Source organism: Aspergillus steynii (genome assembly GCF_002849105.1).
Source record: "Aspergillus steynii IBT 23096 chromosome Unknown P170scaffold_1, whole genome shotgun sequence".
In the NCBI taxonomy this organism is placed as follows: domain Eukaryota; kingdom Fungi; phylum Ascomycota; class Eurotiomycetes; order Eurotiales; family Aspergillaceae; genus Aspergillus; species Aspergillus steynii.
Window position 1 is genome coordinate 3,874,316 of NW_020194398.1, and position 19,349 is coordinate 3,893,664.

Below are 19,349 nucleotides of genomic sequence, written 5' to 3' on the forward strand. Positions count from 1 at the left end.
GACGGCAAAGGGGAGGGGATTAAAAAAAATAATAATAATAAAATAGAATTAAATAATTTAAAAAAGCAGTGATGATCGATATGGCAAACGAGCAGATAATGTTAGTGGTTGGACCAAAGGAAAGCAGAAAGACAGGCGATCAAATGGGACCCAGAACCGTGGCTGGAAAAGCCAGCAGCGCTCAGATTTCCGGATTTCTGGCGGGCAGAACAGCAGAAAAGCGACGACAAAGCAGGCGGAGAAGAGCTAAGGATCGACCATGGGACTCTGGAGGAGAAGATGGGGATGACGGTCGAATGAGAGGGCCTCCTGGCGCAGGACCGCACCTGCTATTCCGACAGCATGCAACTAACTCAGGCCAACGACAGTTTTCACACAGGGGTAAGATCGGCCGTGGAGCCGGACCAAGAATAGGAGAATAAGATGATCTATTTGCAGGGACACGACGGCAGGGGTCCCTGCGAATTATCGTCTGTCCGTGGCCCCGAGAGGGTTACTTTGCTGCCGTTTGCGCCAGCCCTACCCATCGCAACCGGGTTGGCAGAGACACCGCATGCAGGTTGGATTGGGAGGCAGGAATCAATCAGCATCGAGGCCGCTCTGCGCCGAGACATCCATCCAAGACGCGCGGACGACATTCCACGGAGGCGATCGCTGGTCGGCGGGGGCCACACGGGATGATGACGACGGTCGCAGGCGCTTCGCTTGGCGGTGGTTAGCGTTGACTAGTGGAGTTGACCTTGAAAGACGATAGATAGATGAGAATCAAGCCGACAATCGATGTGCCGGAGGGCTTAGAGTTGCAGACAATGCATGTCTTGAAACCGGGATATAAATAGAGTGACCCGACGTGTGGTCAAAGGTGAAAGAATCCCCGGCATGCAGAGCCAAAGGGTCAAAGGGTCTGCAGAAGCCAAAGAGGCGGGGTCTTAGTCAGCGTGCTTATGTCATCCCAGGGTCTTTCCTTCTTGGCCGCAGTCTGGAGTCTGGAGTACGACATTCTGCGAGGCGTGCGAATGGCAACAATGGCCGCTTCTCGACCAAAAGCCACCCAAGTGAGTCGTCCAAAACTACCATGCTAAAGATATCCCCAATCTCTCCGGAGTAGGGGGTCGCAGCAAGGTCTCATGTCACCCTCCTTGACTACCTGCTGTCGGCCGCGAACGGAAGTCTGGGCGCAGCGATGCCATCTTTCTGTTCCTCCGTTCCCCGGAGGTCTTATTTGCATGGCTCTTGATTATATCCGATCAGGGGCCGTCTTACTGTCGACCTCGACCAACATTCCCAAGGGATCGCAGCGATATTATCGGCCGATGCCGAACTCGCGCCAAGATGGCCCCGAAGGCCAAGCAGCCACCGCCGACTACTCCTGTGGCTAAGACGAACTAGCAGGTTCGGGCAATATCTCACGAGATTGTCTGGGATGGCCCCATCCTCGTAGGCGATGGACGCTATTCAGCGTAGATGTTCAATGCTCTGTTCATAAATCTTATCCATCTCAGTGCTTAGGTAATCATGCACGGCAATTGTTCTGCTGTTCTTCACCGCTTGCCTCCTGTGAGACTCATAACAAAAATAACTTCCACATACATTCAATTGTAGACATTGTGGAAGAACCTTCGATCTTGAGCAGTCTGGAAAGCTGCAGGTTATTCCCTGACCCTTCAGAAGGCATGGCCAATCATCATACGAAGCACTCCGTACCGTTAAGCGGAGTTCTGCAGAATCACCTGATTCTGCACCGTTCTGTTAGGCGGTCAAGAGGGGCAGCATACGGTGTACTTTAACGCCATCCGTGCAGAATTCCCCGATGGGGAAATATCGCCAGTCGCACCGTCCAGCCAGCTCACCATCGAGTCAAGATCGCATCGTCATTGCTGTCCCCCTCATCCGCCATGGCGACGCAGAAATTGAGCTCGCTGCTGCAACACGCCTCCATCGACGATCACGATGAACTCCTCCAGTCCGCCAACGCCGCTCTGGCAAAGTCCAAGTCGGACGTCCAGGCTCAACATGCCAAGGTGGTGGCTTTGGTGAAACTCGACCGCTACGACGATTGCCTGCGAGTCTTTGAAGAGGGAGGCGACGCTCTGAAGACGAGAGCCGCTCTTGAATATGCCTATGCTCTGTACAAAACCGGGCAGCTGGATGCCGCGATCGACATCGTCTCGAAGATCACCAACAGCCGCGGCGCTCGTCACCTGGAGGCTCAAGCTGTATGTGGCGGTTCTATCACACCGAAATTGTCTGCCGCGTATCATGCTAATTAATATCCGACTGCCAGAGTTATCGTGCCGAGAAATTCCGTCGCACCGCTGAAATCTACGAGGACCTGACCAAGGACCAGTCCGCCTTGGACAACGAGGACAATGACCTCCGTATCAATGCCTGGGCCGCCGACGCTCAATTGCAGTGGAAAGGATACCCCGAATTCGTCCGTCACAACCGTCCGACGAGAGATGATCTAGAGGCGTTCGAGACGGTCTACAACGCGGCTTGTCTGAGCATCGCCAAGGGAGAGTTTGGACAAGGCGAAGTACTGTTGAAGCGGGCGAAGGGTTTGTGTCTCCGACTAGATTGGTGGGATTGTGGCCGCTAACAATCGATCAGAGCTATGCCGGACTTCGGAAGACCTTACGCCGGAGGACAGAGACGCGGAATTGCTCCCGATCTCCGTGCAGCAACTCTACGTTCTAATCCGTCAAGAGAAATCGGAGGAAGCTGAGTCCGTCTTGCAGGAGATTTCTGTCAAAGAGTATGTTTTCTGCCACAGACCCTCCATATCCAGTCTACTCACGTCGCTCTAGTATCCCCGAGCTCTCAACCAAGAAGATCGCCGAAAACAACGTCACCCTCATCCGCGATACGGCCGCCAACCCCTTCGTCCTGTACAAGGCACTGCACGAGACTCCCGAGTCCACTGGCAATGACCGACTATTCGACTTCCAGAACAACATCATCAATGGCAACTTCAACGCCGCTGACCTCCTGGTTCACAAATACGACGGCATCATCCGATCGACATCCAAAGCGCGCGCTCAAGCACCCTATCCCTCCACCGAATCCGGCATCAACCTCCTGTCGGTATTCAACGCTGCCGCCCTGGCCCGCGGCGAAACGGGCACCAAGGCTCTGAAAGCCATCCTGCCCGCGCTGGAGCGACGCCCCAAGGACATCGGACTGGTGCTTACCGCCGCGCAGCTCTACGTGAGCACCGGCAACACCACCGCCGCCATCGCCACCCTCGAGAAATCGCTGCACCTTCTCGAAGAGTCCATCTCCGAGCAGGACAGGGAAGTACGCTTCAACCCCGGCCTCCTCGGCGTTCTCGTCTGCCTCTACAAACTCGAAGGCCGCAAGGTTCAAATCCGCATCGAGCTTGGCAAAGCCGCCGCCTACTGGCGCACCCAAGCCGACGCTCCCTCCTCCCTCCTGCGCGCCGCCGCCGCCTCGCTCCTCTACTCCTCGGACCACTCCGACCTCGTCACCGCCAGCGAGATCTTCACCGACCTCTACCAGAAGAACTCGACCGACCGTTTCGCCTCCGCCGGCTACGTCGCCTCCCAAGCCACCCTGGACTACGACAAGGTCGCCACGCACGTTGACCGCCTCCCCGCCGTCGCCGACCTGGTCTCCGGCATCGACGTCTCGGCCCTCGAAGCCGCCGGCGTGTCCCCGTCCTCCGCGACCACTGCCGCCGCCGCCGCAACCATCGCCAGCGCCCGCAAACGCTCGGCCGCCGACAAGCAGGGCCGTGTCACCAAGCGCGTGCGCAAGTCCCGTCTCCCCAAGGACTACGACCCCAGCAAGACTGCCGACCCCGAGCGCTGGCTCCCTCTGCGCGACCGATCCTCCTACCGTCCTCGCGGCCGCAAGGGCAAGCAGCGCGCCGCCGAACGTACCCAGGGCGGTGCCGTCACCGATAAAACAGAGGAAGCCAACGCCTCGGCTAGTCAGCAGCGTAACCAACCTGGTGGCGGCGGCGGTGGTGGAGCGTCTAAGAAGAACAAGAAAAAGGGCAAGCGGTAGTGGTGGTAAACTAGCGGTTGCGATTCGGGTTCATGTACAGATTCATTTCATACCATTTCAGACAGGACCAGAAAATCCATCATGATGATCATGATTAGAATATGCAATGCATTACATTACTTACGAGGCTTTTCCCACCTCCCCCTCCGAACAGAATCCCTAGAAACCTAGTACCCTAGAAACTCCACTCCCAATATAAGCAAACTATCCCAGCACAACCCCTACCTAAACACCAGCGAAGACAAGCAAAACAAAGAATCTACCCCAACGGCGTCCGTATCGTCCCACACTGCCGATCATACTGTTCGAAAATCTCCCGAAACAGCCTCAGATCCTCCATCGAGTCTTCTGCCGTCGTCTTCGCCTCCTCGCCCTCCACCAGGAACCGGTACAGCGCCTCCAGTTCCGCCGCGTACGCCTCCTCCATCGAGCTGGACTCTTCGCGCCGGTGCACCTGCCCCGCGCTCTCCTGGGTTTCATTCTCGGCCGCAGAACCTGTCCCCGCCGCCGCCGTCGTCGTCGCCGTCTCAACGACCGTCCGCACAACGCTGCCGTCGTACTCCAGCGTCACGGTCTTGCCGGTGCCGTAGACGGCGAGGTGTGCGTCGCAGCGGGGGACGGCGTCCGTGCCGCATTCGTAGGTGAGCATGTATGCGTGTTTATTGGGGCGGGAGGGGGTGTTAGTGGTGTTGGTGGTGCCGGTGCCGTTGTTGATGGAAGGAAGGAGGAGGTCGTCGCCGCTGTAGTGGAAGATGGCGGAGTAGAAGGGGTCGATGACGGCGATGTTGGAGACCGCGTCGGGAGTGCCCAGCGTCTCGCGCATGATGGACATGTCGGCGCATCCGCGCGGCCCGGTCAGGAGGCGCGACAGCTGGATGCGTTCCGTGGTGAGGTCCTGGCCGAGGAAGACTTCCTGCAGGAGCGCGTGGAAGGTGTTGGTTGCTTCGAGGGGGAAGTGTGGGATGCCGCCGTTGGCGGTTGGGTTGGTTTCGCTGTCGGGGTATGTTCCTGCCTCTGCGCCTGGGTGTGACTCTGGCAATCCGCCTTGGATGTTCCGGCACCGCGCATAGTAGATCCTCTCGAGGCTGTTCACCTCGGTCTTGAAGGTCTCGATGCAAGGGGCGTATCGTCTCGGAGAGGCAACGAAGACGCGGGCCCGGGACTTCCGCTGAGCATCTAGGATGCGGTGGGCGCTTGGGAGACTGAGGCTGACGGGGCTTTCGACGAGGACGTGCTTGTTCGACGACAGAGCCGCGACGGTGTGTTTCTCGCGCAGGGAAGGGGGCATGAAGTTCAGAACGAGGTCCACGGAGGGATGGTCGAGGACGGCATCGGGGGTGGAGGCCTGCGGGATGGACGTTGTGGTTTTGGCGGTCGTGACGTTGGCCGTGCCCTTGGGGCAGGCGGCGCTCTTGCTGGACGCATCGTAGACGATGGCGATTTGGTAGCAGGAGAGAGATTGCAGGATGGGAAGATACAGGGTTAGGGGCTGGGTGGTGATGATGCCCACGTTGAGGATCTTCTGGGTCATTTTGTATAGGATATAGGATATACTCCGTTTCCGCCACTGGATTGGAGGTTGGCGAGCGAAGGAACGTATAGACGAAAGGCGAAGGGAGAAGGATAAATAAGGAGAGAAGGCACGAGGAGATCGGAAAGGGATAGACTGTTGCATTACCAGCCGACCGGATAGGGGAATAACATGAAGCAAGGGATCAATTCCTTTGCCTAATCCGGGTGACATCAGCGGCGGTCTGATATCATCCTTCGATAGTCGTTCGTGGCATCCTTTCCACTGACCTGGACGAGTTCGCAATCCAGAGCATGATTCGTCGGGGATCGCGGTGTCGGTCGGCGAGTTTCTATCTTGCAGGTCATATTTATGTCACCAGCCAGAGCTGCATGTCAGGACTCCGCGTGCCAAGAATGGTCGCTGGGAGGGTGAGTTCGTCGGGATTGAAGCTATTCGCGCCCGTACCGTCGGGGAAGTGAAGTATATCGATCCAGAGTTCTTGCAGACGATGGCTGATGCTTGTTCTTGATCGGCTGACGGGATTTGGAATCATTCAAGTTAGTCGAGAATCGAGTTGATGTATACTCTTCAAGGTATATAACTGGCATGGTTCGGCCGACGCCACTCCCGACCGGGTAGTATTGACTTATCCTGAACATCCAAACTACAACAATCGTCTCTTCTCGTCGTCAATGGTCGAAGCAAATACTCAAAATCAATAGACTTTCAGAGTCGCCGCATGAAGTCGCACCTGCAGCCAGGGGATCCCGATCAAAGCTTCATTCTGCATACTCCGGAGTAGAGAACTCTGACATCAGCTCAGATGATGCGAGATCAGGTGTTGGATTTCCATGGATGGCCGACTGCAGATTCGTATTGGGAGAAAGTTAACCTCGAGGAAGAGAGCATTGCAGTAAGGCTTAGTATGCCTTGAGAGTAAATACTAAATACTAAATAATAAATACAAATTATAAAGAAAAGATCGAAAGCGGGTCCGATGACGAGCGGGTCGTCATTCTGCAGGATTAAAATGAAAATAAGAATGGAAATACAAATAATCCTACAATTAATTACGTAGCAAATAAAAGAAAAACAACCAAATCCAGTCCGGTCAGCCGATTGTTTGTCTCTCATCCTCTGACTCTGACTCTCTCTCACTTTACCTTTCGTCACCTTCTGTTTCGTCACTTCACCTTCCATTCCTCCGTACTTCTTCTCTTCTCTTTCGTCCCTTCTCATTCTTCTAGAATTCCATCATGGGGGTAAGTCCGTTCCTCTGCCCCGCGTCGCTGCCCCGCGTCAGCCAAGCGGCCGATTACCAGCGCATTACACCGGATTCCTGGCGAAGGAGCACCAGAGCACCGAGAATACAGACTAACCTGCATGCTGCATGACATTCCAGTTTGCTTCCAAGATCGCCGGCAGTCAAAACCCAGCCAGCATGAGCAGCAACAGCCCTTATCCGGGAGGACCGCCGTCGGCGCTGCAGCCTGGAGCCGGCGGTGGGTACGGCGCCGTAAGTCCATCCACTGAAATTCCTTAAGCCCCTCCATCGTCATCGAAATCTTTGTTTTTGACTCATCCCAGCCGCAGTATCAGGCTTATTCGGGCGCCCCTCCCTCTGGCAATTCGGTAAGCTTCGACTGCCCTTTTGACTTTCTTTCTCTCTTCTTCCTTGTTGCTCTTCTTCTGCTTCCCTTGCATCCTCCCCTCCCCCTCCTTCCATCCGTCGCATGACAAAAAGGACCCTGGGATCGTCCGTCTCTCCACCTTGCTCGTCGCCTGGAGTTTTTCGCTTTATATCGCCGGGATCCCGCCAACGGCGCCCCTTCCGTCGTCGCCTCTTTGTTTCCTCGCTGATCTCGACAACATCCCGCAACCATGTCGCGACCTTATTATAACCCCCAGGGATATCAGGGCTATCCGCCCCCGCGTCCCGGTTCAGCCCAGTCTCCCCATCCCATGTCCCCGATGGCCCCGACGCCGCCCCCGCAGCAGCCGCAATACCGAGCATATTCTCCCGCCGGCGTGCCCCCTTCCGTGCCCCCAAACAAGCCTGTCCCGTCGCCGTCTCCGGCTCCCGGTGGTTACTCGGGTCCTCCTGCGCCGTCGCAATCGCCGATGTCTCAGGGGTTTCCGCCTCAGTCGCCTTACAGCTCGGCACCGCCGCAGCAACCGGGCTATCCGCCCGCTCCCCAATACGGTTCTGATCCTCGATACGGCCAACCCCAAGGCTATGGGCAAGCACAAGGCTATGGACAACCCCAGGGCTACGGACAACCTCCAGGATACGGACAACCCCAGGGTTACGGGCAGCCCCAGGGCTACGGACAGCCTCCCCAATCCCCGATACAGCCGCAGCCATACGGAGCTCGGGGCGCGCCCTACCCTCCGCAACCTTCTTCCAATGTATACACGATCCCAGGCAGATCCCTTGTTGTTATCGGTTTCCTTACTTTGATCTTTGATTCGTGTTTATTTTATTTTGATCGGTTGTTTTGCTGGAGACCCATACTAACTAGGCTTCTCAACAGGCTCCCCCGTACCCCCCGCAGAATGCGCCCTACCCCGGTGGCCCCGTTCGTCCCCCGCAAGGCGGCCCTCCAGGCCCTGGATACGGAGCCCCCGGCGGTGCGCCTCCCGCAGCTCCCGCCACCGATCAGCAGATTTCCGCCTATCGCCAGCTCCTGATCGCGACCATCCGAGAGAAGAGCCTGGAGCACTTCTATCCCCCCGACAAGCTGGACAGAGTCGTCCAGGGACTTGCCAGAGATGCTCCTGCCAAGTGCAACAAGCTGATGCACGAGTGGGGCGTTCCGATGGAAGTCGCCACGGATATCATCAAGCTGTCTCTGTTTGACGTCATTCTTTATGTGGATGACAGCGGATCCATTGAATTCGAGGAGAAGGGCGTGAGAAAGGAGCAGCTCCGACAGATCATCGGCATCGTGGCGACGGCCGCGTCCACGTTCGACGAGGACGGCATCTCCGTGCGATTCATGAACAACATGGAGAATGGCGACGGAATTCGCAACGCGGACGACGTCAACATGCTCGTCTCCCGCGTGCGCTTCGCCGGTCTCACCCCGCTGGGAACTGGTCTCAAGAACAAGGTCCTCGATCCCATGGTCGTGGGCCCTGCTCGGGCTGGCCGCTTGCAGAAGCCCGCCTTGGTGATCACCATCACGGACGGACAACCCGCCGGCGAGCCTCTCGACACCGTGGCCAACTCCATCCGCTACGCCATCTCCGAGGTCTCCCGTACGCCGTATGGCCGTGGCGCCGTTTCCTTCCAGTTTTCGCAGGTCGGCAATGACACCAAGGCTCGCGACTTCCTGGGCAGCCTGGACGAGGACCCGCAGATCGGCAACTTGATCGACTGCACCTCCAGTAAGTGCACGCGACCTTCCGGTGTGAGTTCCGACTAACCTGTCCATTAGATTTCGAGGTCGAGCAAGATGAGATGTCGCGTGCCAACCCGCCGATCCATCTGACGCGCGAACTCTGGGTAAGTAATTTCTACTCCGTCCTTAACGACCGTTCTAACCAGTCAATTGTAGTGCGCCAAATTGATGCTCGGTGCCATCGATTCCTCGTACGACACCAAGGACGAGAAGGCGGCTGGTCGCTCCGGCGGTGCAGTCGCTCCTCCTCCCTCCAGCGGACCTCCCCCCGGCCAGTACGGCGGCGGGTACAGCCCGGCACCCGGTCAGGGCCAGGGCCAGCCCGGATTTTACAACCAGCCTCCTGCCGGCTACAACCAACCCGCCCCGTACAGTCCCGGCCCCGGATACGGTCAACAGGCGCCCTACCCTCCTAGTCAGGGCCAGGGCCAGCCCCCGGCCGGCTACGGACAACCCTACGGTGGTTATGGATCCGGCTCTCCTGCTCCTGGCGGCTACGGAGCCCCTCCCACTGGTCCCCCCGCCGGTGCCCCTCGCGGATACCCACCCCAGGGCTACGGACAGGGCCCTCCGCCTCCACCCCGGTACTAGGTTACCAGAATTACCAGAGTGACGATCTGAAGATGGCCGGTGATGACGATGATGCCTGACATGTTTTTCTTTTTCTCATACCATATTTTTCTTGCGCTTCGCTCTTTTTTTAATGTTATTCAGGCTGGGGTTCGGTCAGGACTGTATGCATTATGACGTGATTTGCTTGCTTTAATGACACCCAATCTTGTACCAATGAGCCAACGGAGAATGAATTGACGGAGCGGGGTTAGAGGATACCGTCCGGACTGGCTTTGCCGTTTCTGTAGTTCACGCTCAATTATCTGATGACTTTCTTAGGGCACGAATGACGCCGAGGGTCGCGTAGTGCGCAGTAGACCAGGGTCCAATTCTCAGAACGGAGTAGTTCGTCCGATCATCCATGAATGGGCCCACCCGGTCCACGTGAGGCCAACGACCGAATACGTCGTTGACGTCTGAGGGAACAGCATCGTAATCATCGTGCGATTCATACGCACTTCCTCCGCTGTCATCATGTCTTGTCGAGACCCGGGAGACTCAACGGGGACTGCCAAGACGCGCCCTCCTTTGTTTTGCCACTTTCCCACTTCCTCCACAGGGCTGCGTGTCCCGAATCCAGTCTAGTCTAGACCGGGTCGATGGGGACTCCCGTTTAACCCAAGATAGACTAGCGCCGTGGACTCCGCCTGGGTCCCTCCAAGTTCCAACCAAAACCCTCTGGGCCACCACCAACTTTATCCTCCATGTGGAGGACCTGGACGTCGTCCACGGGTTGAGGGGAAGGGAATGGATTCCTCATGGCAGGGAGAGGGTTTAGGCCAATACGGAGGACCGGAGTGCTTCCACTTCTTTTTCTGCAGAACTGCAAGTGTTCCCCTGGGCCGCAAGCGGTGGATAACCCGATGTGCCGGTCTTGCTTGGTTGCCGCAGAAATAATACGGAAGCACCCGACCTGAGGCAAGGGGGCTGTGCTACCGTCGAAGGGAGGGTGACAGACGCTTTCAGTCAACAGAATAAATAATCCCAGCGGTTGTACAAGGTTTCTTTCATCGTGGATGGTGTTCAGGCTGCCTACGACGACGGGCACATGGCAAAGAACCGCCATCCAGTCGTTCCCATCCGTGGTTGCATTCCGGCTCCATCTTGCGTGGCCCCCCAAGCCACCACCGCTTCCCTCCAGCGCCCGTGACTGGCCCGTCGCCAATTTAAAGTCCTTTTTGGACGTGGGTCCCTCAACCGTGGCCTTTAATTTTTTATGGTTGATTTTTTTAATTATTCTCGGGCGCTCAGGGACTCGCCTTTCCGAGGAGATTCACCCCGTTTCTTGGTAGTGGGGGGTCAAATGGAAGCGACGTGGAAGACTGTCTGATTCTTTCTTCCTCCTCTTCGTCTGCTTCTGCTGCTGCCAACCATTTGCAGTACATTCTTCATTAAAGCGCCGCAAATCACGTACAGCTGCAGCGACTGTGGCGGGCGGCTCTCTATTTTCGGGCATCTTACCGGATTCGGTGTCTCCAAAACTCAACCCAATTTGGCTCTCGCCGCCTGCGGTCTTGGGTTTGTCTCTGTCCTCTTGACTCGTCTTCTGTTCGTGTCTGTCTTTGCATTGTTCTGCGTGCTTGCTTTTATCTTTCTGCCTTCCCAGAGCCGTCGCTCTCTTCCTTTCGTTGATTATTTCGTTGATTATTTGGTGACTTAATTTCTCGACGGCACCAACCCTTCCCCCACTGTCGTTTCCGTTGGGCCTCATTCGCGCTCCTCGCAAACCCCTCGCTCGTGCTGCCCGGTGTTTTTCGACCGCCTGCACGCCCCTGCGGAATATTAATATCCCCCTGCAAGGATAGCGGTTAGGTGGTCGCCGATCTCGACGTCATTTGCAACCCATGTGGATGTTGTGAGAGGGAGGGCTATTTCCGCCGGATTGAAAGAATGAGCCAAGGCTGTATTCTCCCGAGTCAGACCTGCACCTGCACCACCCAGTCGCTATTCCAGCTGTCGGAGTTGTTTATTACGTTGAGGATATACGTGGCGTGAGATTTAGGGAAGAAGCTCCGATCTGATCATTCTGGGAAAACTTTTTTGGGCCGGAAAATTGTCCGGTCTTGTCCGTATCCTCAATCGAGCATACGCATTTCACTTTTTCTAGGACGACTATACGGGAAAATATACCGATCGTCTCGATATGTCCGACCGAGATGAACAGACACAATCGAATCAGGATTCGCAGGGAACGACAACCGGGACCGAACACACGGGGCCAATGTCTGGGGATCAGGAGTCGGCGGGGAATTCCGCCCCGGGGTCGGGGTCTGCTCTCCCGCGGAGTCATTCCTTGAACCTGGATCCCTCGCGACACAGTATCGGTCAAGGTCGACCCTCTCTGGCACCCTCGCGACCTTCCATCTCTCCTTCACGGACGCTATCAGACTCCGGGCGACGGCCGTCCCATCAGCACCATGTGCGCTTTTCGACGGACCTGGAACGTCCTTCGGTGGAGGAGTCTAGACAGCAACAGCCCCAGCAGCCCTCGACGGATCGACGACGCTCTCGAGGATTGTCCATTAATACAGACATCGCGCAGCAAACCTCGACCGGTAGATCCCCGGAACGAAGTGCTACCTCGCCTCTGTCGCCTCGAAATGCCCTCTCACCTAACTCGCCCCAAAGTCCGGACTCCACTGGCCGTTCTCGATCCCGGAATCGTGGGTACTCGCTGCGACGAACGATCTTTGCAAAGAATATTCAGACCCAGTCGGGCGGGACCTCGCCTGGCGCCATCGAAATGGGCGAGGCCATGAGCCCGCAGGCCGAAAGTCCACAGGAACAACCCTCACTGCCGGAAAGTCCACAAAAGGAAGACGACGTCGCAAAGAGTCCGCGCGTTTCGACAGAGACCGAGAAGAGCCATGTCCTTGTGTCGCAGACGTCGATGCCCGAGTCCAATTCGGCAGATGGAACTTCGACAACATATGTCTCGGAGCCGTCTGAGGGCCTTAAGCAAGGCAGACATCCTTCCATGTCTCTTTCGCATGAGCGGTGGCTGAAGAAGAGGGCTGCCATTGCGACGTTCCAGGCCCGTATTGAGGCCATGCTAGAGGCTGTCCGCAAAACTATTCTCCAGATTAAGGAAATTCCGCCTAGCAAGGATGGCCGCCATATCGATCTCGACCCTACGCGCGCGGAGACCCTAGTCGATGAGAGAACTGGAAAGGCTTATGCGGGAAACTGGATCCGATCCAGTCGATACAGTTTCTGGAGCTTCTTCCCTCGGCAGTTGTGGGCTCAGTTCACCAAGTTGGCCAATTTCTATTTCCTGGTCGTGGCGATTCTGCAAATGATTCCTGGCTTGAGTACCACGGGTACCTTTACCACGCTGATCCCGCTGCTGATTTTTGTTGGTATCTCCATGGGCAAGGAAGGTTTCGATGACTGGCGCCGATATCGTCTGGACAAGGAGGAAAACAACCGCTTTGCTTCCGTGCTGCGTCCAGGCGCTGCGTTTGGCGGTCAGACTCCTTCCGCTGACAACGCCTCGATGTCAAGTGAGGACCAGAATTGGTCTCTGGTCAAATGGGAGGATATCAAGGTCGGCGATGTCGTCAAGCTGGAGCGCGATCAGCCAGTGCCCGCGGACATGGTTCTGCTTCACGCGAACGGGCCCAACGGTGTAGCCTACATTGAGACTATGGCCCTCGACGGCGAAACCAACCTCAAGAACAAGCAGCCTTGCCAGCCGGTGGCCAAGGTGTGCGACACGGTCGACGGCATCTGCAGCAGTGCGATCCACTTTGCGGTCGAAGACCCAAACATGGACCTCTACAAGTTCGACGGCAATGTGATGATCGCGGCGAATGAGAAGCTACCCCTGACTAACAACGAGATCGTCTACCGCGGCAGCATTCTCCGCAACACGGAACAAGCCATCGGCATGATCATCTACACCGGTGAGGAATGCAAGATCCGCATGAATGCCAACAAGAACCCCCGCATCAAATCCCCTTCCCTCCAGGCCAAGGTCAACCACGTGGTAATGCTCATCGTCCTCCTCGTGGTCTTGCTCGCGGTGGCATGCACGGTTGCGTACAAATACTGGTCGGCCGATGTCGAGAGCCACGCCTGGTACCTCGCCGAGGCCAACGTCGACTACGGTCCCATCTTCACCTCGTTCCTGATCATGTTTAACACGATGATTCCGATCTCGCTCTATGTCAGCATGGAGATCGTCAAGGTCGCCCAGATGCTTCTCCTGAACGCCGATATCGACATGTATGATCCGGAGACGGACACCCCGATCGAGGCGCGGACATCGACCATCAACGAGGAACTCGGCCAAGTCAGCTATATATTCTCCGATAAGACTGGTACCCTCACAAACAACTCCATGCGCTTCCGCAAGATGAGCGTCGCAGGTACCGCATGGTACCACGATTTCGATCTCCGCGAGGAAGCCGCCAAAGAAGGGGATCGTGAAAAACTCATCCACAAGAAGCGCAGCGCCAAGGGAAAGAAGGCCATGACTCGCAAATCCAACGTTTCGGAGGCTAGGTCTTTCGTGCAAACCGGCTCGGCGTCAATTGTTGGAGGGGCGCAGAAACTCGGCCAATCGAACTCCAACAATCGCACCACCGACATGCTGAGGTATATCCAACGCAAGCCGTATACGGTCTTTGCCCGCAAAGCCAAGATGTTCATTCTCTCCATCGCCCTGTGCCACACCTGCATCCCGGAAACCGATGAGCACGGACACACTACTTTCCAGGCCGCATCTCCCGATGAGTTGGCAGTGGTTCTGGCCGCTCAGGAGCTTGGGTATCTTGTTTGGGATCGCCAGCCAAACACGCTGACCATCAGGACTTTTCCCAAGGGGCATAAGGGGCAGGCCTGCGATGAGGTTTACGAGGTTATGGACGTGATCGAGTTCTCCAGTGCCCGCAAGCGAATGTCCGTTGTCGTGCGGATGCCTGATCAGCGCATCTGCGTTCTCTGCAAAGGAGCCGATAGCATTTTGATGCAACTGCTCAAGCGGGCATCTCTTGCGCAAGAGAAAGTGGTCGAGATTGAAAGGCGCGCCAGCAAACGCAAGGCAGCCGAAGCCAGCCAGGTCATCCGACGAAACAGCGAGTACCAGAGCCGCAAAGATAGCGGGCCCCGGCCCAGTTTCAGTCGACCTAGCATGTCGCATCGACGATCCAGCGTTTCCGGACATCGCGTGTCCGCCCTCAGAGATAGCGTCGACGTCTGGCTGCGTGATCGCGAGACTGACGGCGGTATCTTGAACCGTGGGAACGACGCCGAATATTATAGCCCTCGGCCGTCGACTCAGAATGGTCGGCCGTCTACCACCGTCTCCGATTCCGGCAGCTCGGTCAATGAAGATGAAGAGGATTTGGTTGAGGAGGGTCTGGTTGTTAATGAAGCCGCGGTCTTTGAGCGGTGCTTCCAGCATCTGAATGATTTTGCGACCGAGGGTCTGCGCACGTTGCTATATGGCCATCGCTTCCTTGACGAGTCTACATACACTAGCTGGAAGTCGGCATATCGCGAAGCCTGCACCAGCCTGGTCGACCGACAAGAGAAAATCGAACAGGTCGGCCAGCAGATTGAGGCGCAGCTCGAGCTGACTGGAGCGACGGCTATCGAGGACAAACTGCAAAAGGGTGTTCCCGAGGCCATGGACAAGCTGAGACGGGCCAACATCAAGATGTGGATGCTGACTGGCGATAAACGCGAGACTGCCATCAACGTCGGTCACTCATGTCGCTTGGTCAAGGACTACTCAACTCTCGTGATTTTGGACCACGAGACCGGCGAGGTCGAGCAGTCGATTGTCAAAATGACGGCAGATCTCACGAAAAGCACCATCGCTCATTCGGTGGTGGTGGTTGACGGACAGACGCTGGGGATGATCGAAGCTGATGAGACCTTGAGGGTCCGGTTTTTCAATCTCGCCATCATGGTGGACTCGGTCATCTGCTGTCGCGCCAGCCCCAAGCAGAAGGCGTTCCTTGTCAAGTCGATCCGCAGACAAGTGAAGGATTCCGTCACCCTGGCGATTGGCGACGGTGCCAATGACATTGCTATGATCCAGGAGGCCCACGTCGGCATCGGTATTACCGGGAAAGAGGGATTGCAGGCGGCGCGCATTTCGGATTACTCGATTGCCCAGTTCCGGTTCTTGCTCAAGCTGTTGCTTGTACACGGCCGATGGAACTATATGCGGGCCTGCAAGTACACCCTGGGCACGTTCTGGAAGGAGATGCTGTTCTACTTGACGCAGGCTCTGTACCAGCGCTGGAACGGATATACCGGGACCAGTCTGTACGAGCCATGGGGATTGAGTATGTTCAATACGCTCTTCACCTCTCTGGCCGTCATCTTCCTGGGCATCTTCACCAAAGATCTGTCCGCGTCCACACTGCTTGCCGTTCCCGAACTATACACCAAGGGCCAGCAGCATGGCGGGTTTAATATCCGGTTGTTCCTCGGCTGGACGTTCATGGCGACCTGCGAAGCGATGGCCGTCTACTTCCTCATGTTCGGGCTCTTCGCCAACGTCGTCTTCACCCACACCGGCAGCGACATCTTCTCCTCCGGCCTTCTGACATATTCCGCCTGCGTCATCATCATCAACACCAAACTCCAAGCCCTCGAAGTTCACAATAAAACCTACCTCTCCCTGATAGTCATGGTCATCTCCATCGGAGGCTGGTTTGTCTGGAACCTGATCCTCGCGCGCCAGTACGACATCAACTCCGGCGACGGCATCTACCACGTCCCAGGCAACTTCATCTTTCAGTCAGGTCATGACCTCGCCTTCTGGGCCGTCCTGTTCCTCACCGTCGTCGCCGTGGTTGTCTTCGAGATGACCGTCTCCGCCCTCCGCGCTCTGTTCTTCCCGACCGACGTTGACGTCTTCCAGGAGTACGAGCAGGACCTGGAGATCCGAAAACGCTTCGAAGAGGCGGCTGCCTCCGAGCTCCAGCAGGGCTGGGACCATGGCAAGAAGAGATCCAGCCTCGAGATCGCGCGCGATGTTGCAGAGTCCGAGGCTCGCGAGAAACAAGTCCAGGAGCTGCTCGCCCGGCCCCGAGTGATGAGCAAGACGGGTGATGGACCGGTCGAAATGGAGGAAGTTGACGCCTCGGCTGGCGGGCATGTCAATGCAGGCTCAACTGGCATGACCGATGACGAGGCAACCACTGGTCGGCGACGATCCGTCGAGGTCCATGAATTGTTCACGAAGGGATACGGTGCTATTCGAAAGGGTCACTTGAAGTGATCATACCACGAATAGAGCTGTGGACATTAGTGTGGATGTTACTGTGGATATTACCCTTCTCTGTTTTTTAACCCTTATTTACTACCACCTCTACTACTGTTGTTAATGTTTGGTTTCTTTCTCTGTCCTGTACTACTGGCTTTATCAGCATGACGGCGTTGGCAAGTGGATACCCCGGATATCATTTTTGTCGCTCCTTTTTGTCTTTGCTGTGGTGGCAGCGTTGTATGCTTTGTGTATATGGATTGAAGTGTGAATATATTACTCATGAGTATATTTCTGGTCTGGTGTTGATAGACTCGATTTGCATGTAGATTGCTACATCGTGTGTTGTATATATATCCGTATGTCCGGTTTTATACCGAGTTCTCATTTTTCGCCGCTTTGGAACCTAGGATATATATTGCGAGTGTTGAGATTGAGATGCCAGCTGCCAAGCTTTCGCCGGTTGCCCCAGTCATTCTTCCTATACCACCAATACAATAAAATAGAAACCCAATTCCTTCATGTAAATAATTCAAATTGTTTTGATCACTGTAGTTGCCCCGAAAATCAAATCCCTGACATTAGCCGTGGTAGCAAACCCCGATCTTATCATACGATCGATTCAATCTCGCACCCTGCCAGCTACCGTAGGTAGTACAGGGTAGATCGGTCGGTCGGCCGGTAGCCTGAGGCGCGTCGGGATAAACTTCCTTTCCCTGGCATGCGATCAGATCAGGCTATCGGGCAGACTACGCAGTACAGACCAGGAATGCCTACCATAGGTAGGTACTGTAGGTTAATCCATGAAGTGTATGTAAAAATAGAACGCCTTCCCCGGATGTACTACCTTATAATGCTAGAGTCTGAATGTCCATCGCATAGGGTATTTTTATCGATCGCTAGAATGACCAAAACAAGGCGCGTTCTGATCTAAAAATGGATAAATCAAATCCTTCCTTTGCCGCCTTCGGCTCGGCGAGGACGCCGTCTACTGGTTTACCTACCTACCTACCTACCTAAGTTAGCTAAGTCAGGTAGGTAGGCGGGCAAGTGTCTTGGTCCTAACGGGGTAACGAACGAACTAACTCACTCGGGGAGCGACCTATGTAAACTAACGGAAGCCGCTTGGCTGGGTGGTGCTGCTGGTAGTAGCGTTTGTCGGCTCCGGGGATATATTAATTTCTGTTTTATTTTTTACTCTGTACTAGACTAGATGGTAGGTAGGTGCTAGCGATGGACGGAGTATGTATGTATGTATGATCGCTCGGTAGATGTCTAAGACTCGAAGCTAAGAGTAAGTGGTCAGTAGTCAATGGACTAAATTAGATTGCTCAGGGCTAGACGCAGGCTAGAATGTATGGTGGCCAGGCGGAGATTAATTGCGAAGGCAAGACAGACGGAAATAGAAGTGTACGGAGGGGTTGGGTTTAGTGTGGGATGTACTCTGTAGGTCTGTACACTTCCAGGGAAGTAAGGTAGGGACTGCTTTCTACATGTACAATGTACATTATTAGCTTCATGTACAGTCGTATGGTAGGCTGCAACTAGGTTGTAGGTAGAATAAAAATAACCTCCGACTAAGAACCCGTATACTACGTTGTAGATACGAACACTATGTACAATCGCTAATTATATCAACCCCCCTGCACGACTAAAGCAACGCAACTAAAAGACACTATTGGATTGCCGCAGCTCCGTGCGAGGGTGACGTCGCCGGCGTCTCTCCTCTCTAGCCGCCCCGTATTTCCGCGAAAACACATCCGGATCGTGTTGAATGTGTATCAGTGTTTTGGGCGGCCTTAAACATAGCAAGTCACATGTCTCGGTGGCGCAATTGGTTAGCGCGTACGACTGTTAATCGTGAGGTTGAGAGTTCAATCCTCTCCCGGGACGTTGCTTTTTGACTCAGTGCCTTATATATAAGGCACTGACTGTATGCTCTGTTTTTTGCTGAATTATATACATACTCTATCCACACTTGGCTTTATACTTGCTTCATTTAACTTAATATAATAATAACCATCCATCCATTATGTGGGTAGCCTTCATATGAACATAAAAATACCTTTCTTCACTTGGGGGGCTTTATATGGTACGTAAGTAAACCAAAAAAGTTTAAACACACGTCCCGGGAGAGGCTGACTCTCAACCTCATCAATAACAGTTGTACGTGCTAACTAATTGCGCCATTGACATCTGATTTGTTAGGTTGTTTGAGTTACGTCATTAGTTATATACATAACCCCAGCAATATGTGTGTTACAAACAGCTACTAACTACCAGTAACACCTCCTAATTGACTCATGGGTAGTGATGTTTCTGCTCGGCTGAACTGTCAGTATGTATCCTCGAGGATATTCACCAACGTGTTTATCCTACAGAGTGTTATGTAGGTCTTCTCAGCCGATAGCCACGTATTGAAGCTGCCTTGTCCATCAGGTGAACCTGCGAAGGATTGGAATAGCAGGTGAGCATTCAAACAATAACCAGCCCAAGGCTTGTGACCAGGAGTCGGCAGGTACCTCTCCAGACATACAGCTGATAATTTCTAGAATAACATTCCTAC

General features: G+C 55.0%; 5 protein-coding genes and 1 non-coding gene across 6 annotated transcripts; 4 read left to right on the plus strand and 2 right to left on the minus strand.

Moving 5' to 3' along the window:
* Window positions 1-1,834: 1,834 nt before the first annotated feature.
* On the plus strand, window positions 1,835-4,149 carry P170DRAFT_398706 (signal recognition particle subunit SRP72). Its single transcript, XM_024846243.1, has 4 exons — window positions 1,835-2,216; window positions 2,285-2,558; window positions 2,611-2,755; window positions 2,808-4,149. Exons 1-4 carry the CDS (start codon window positions 1,896-1,898, stop codon window positions 4,027-4,029), a joined length of 1,962 nt encoding a protein of 653 aa, XP_024710226.1. The 5' UTR covers window positions 1,835-1,895; the 3' UTR covers window positions 4,030-4,149.
* Window positions 4,150-4,288: 139 nt separating this feature from the next.
* P170DRAFT_470360 (Gfo/Idh/MocA family protein) lies at window positions 4,289-5,560 on the minus strand (the record flags this gene model as incomplete). Its single annotated transcript, XM_024852747.1, has 1 exon — window positions 4,289-5,560. One exon carries the CDS (start codon window positions 5,558-5,560, stop codon window positions 4,289-4,291), a length of 1,272 nt encoding a protein of 423 aa, XP_024710227.1.
* A 1,412-nt stretch (window positions 5,561-6,972) lies between these two features.
* rfeF (putative transcription factor RfeF) lies at window positions 6,973-9,839 on the plus strand. The gene is made up of 5 exons (XM_024848266.1): window positions 6,973-7,058; window positions 7,130-7,951; window positions 8,077-8,932; window positions 8,983-9,050; window positions 9,103-9,839. Exons 2-5 carry the CDS (start codon window positions 7,424-7,426, stop codon window positions 9,535-9,537), a joined length of 1,887 nt encoding a protein of 628 aa, XP_024710228.1. The 5' UTR covers window positions 6,973-7,058; window positions 7,130-7,423; the 3' UTR covers window positions 9,538-9,839.
* Window positions 9,840-10,186: 347 nt separating this feature from the next.
* P170DRAFT_421562 (uncharacterized protein) lies at window positions 10,187-11,014 on the minus strand (the record flags this gene model as incomplete). Its single annotated transcript, XM_024847372.1, has 2 exons — window positions 10,187-10,762; window positions 10,973-11,014. 2 exons carry the CDS (start codon window positions 11,012-11,014, stop codon window positions 10,187-10,189), a joined length of 618 nt encoding a protein of 205 aa, XP_024710229.1.
* Window positions 11,015-11,701: 687 nt separating this feature from the next.
* On the plus strand, window positions 11,702-16,798 carry P170DRAFT_442887 (aminophospholipid-translocating P4-type ATPase DNF3; the record flags this gene model as incomplete). Its single annotated transcript, XM_024850494.1, has 2 exons — window positions 11,702-11,796; window positions 11,878-16,798. The coding sequence occupies 2 exons, from the start codon at window positions 11,702-11,704 to the stop codon at window positions 16,796-16,798; spliced, it is 5,016 nt and encodes a 1,671-aa protein (XP_024710230.1).
* A 1,804-nt stretch (window positions 16,799-18,602) lies between these two features.
* On the plus strand, window positions 18,603-18,676 carry P170DRAFT_t13. Its single transcript has one exon. It is a non-coding gene; the product is annotated as a tRNA-Asn (tRNA).
* The last annotated feature ends 673 nt before the right edge of the window (window positions 18,677-19,349 follow it).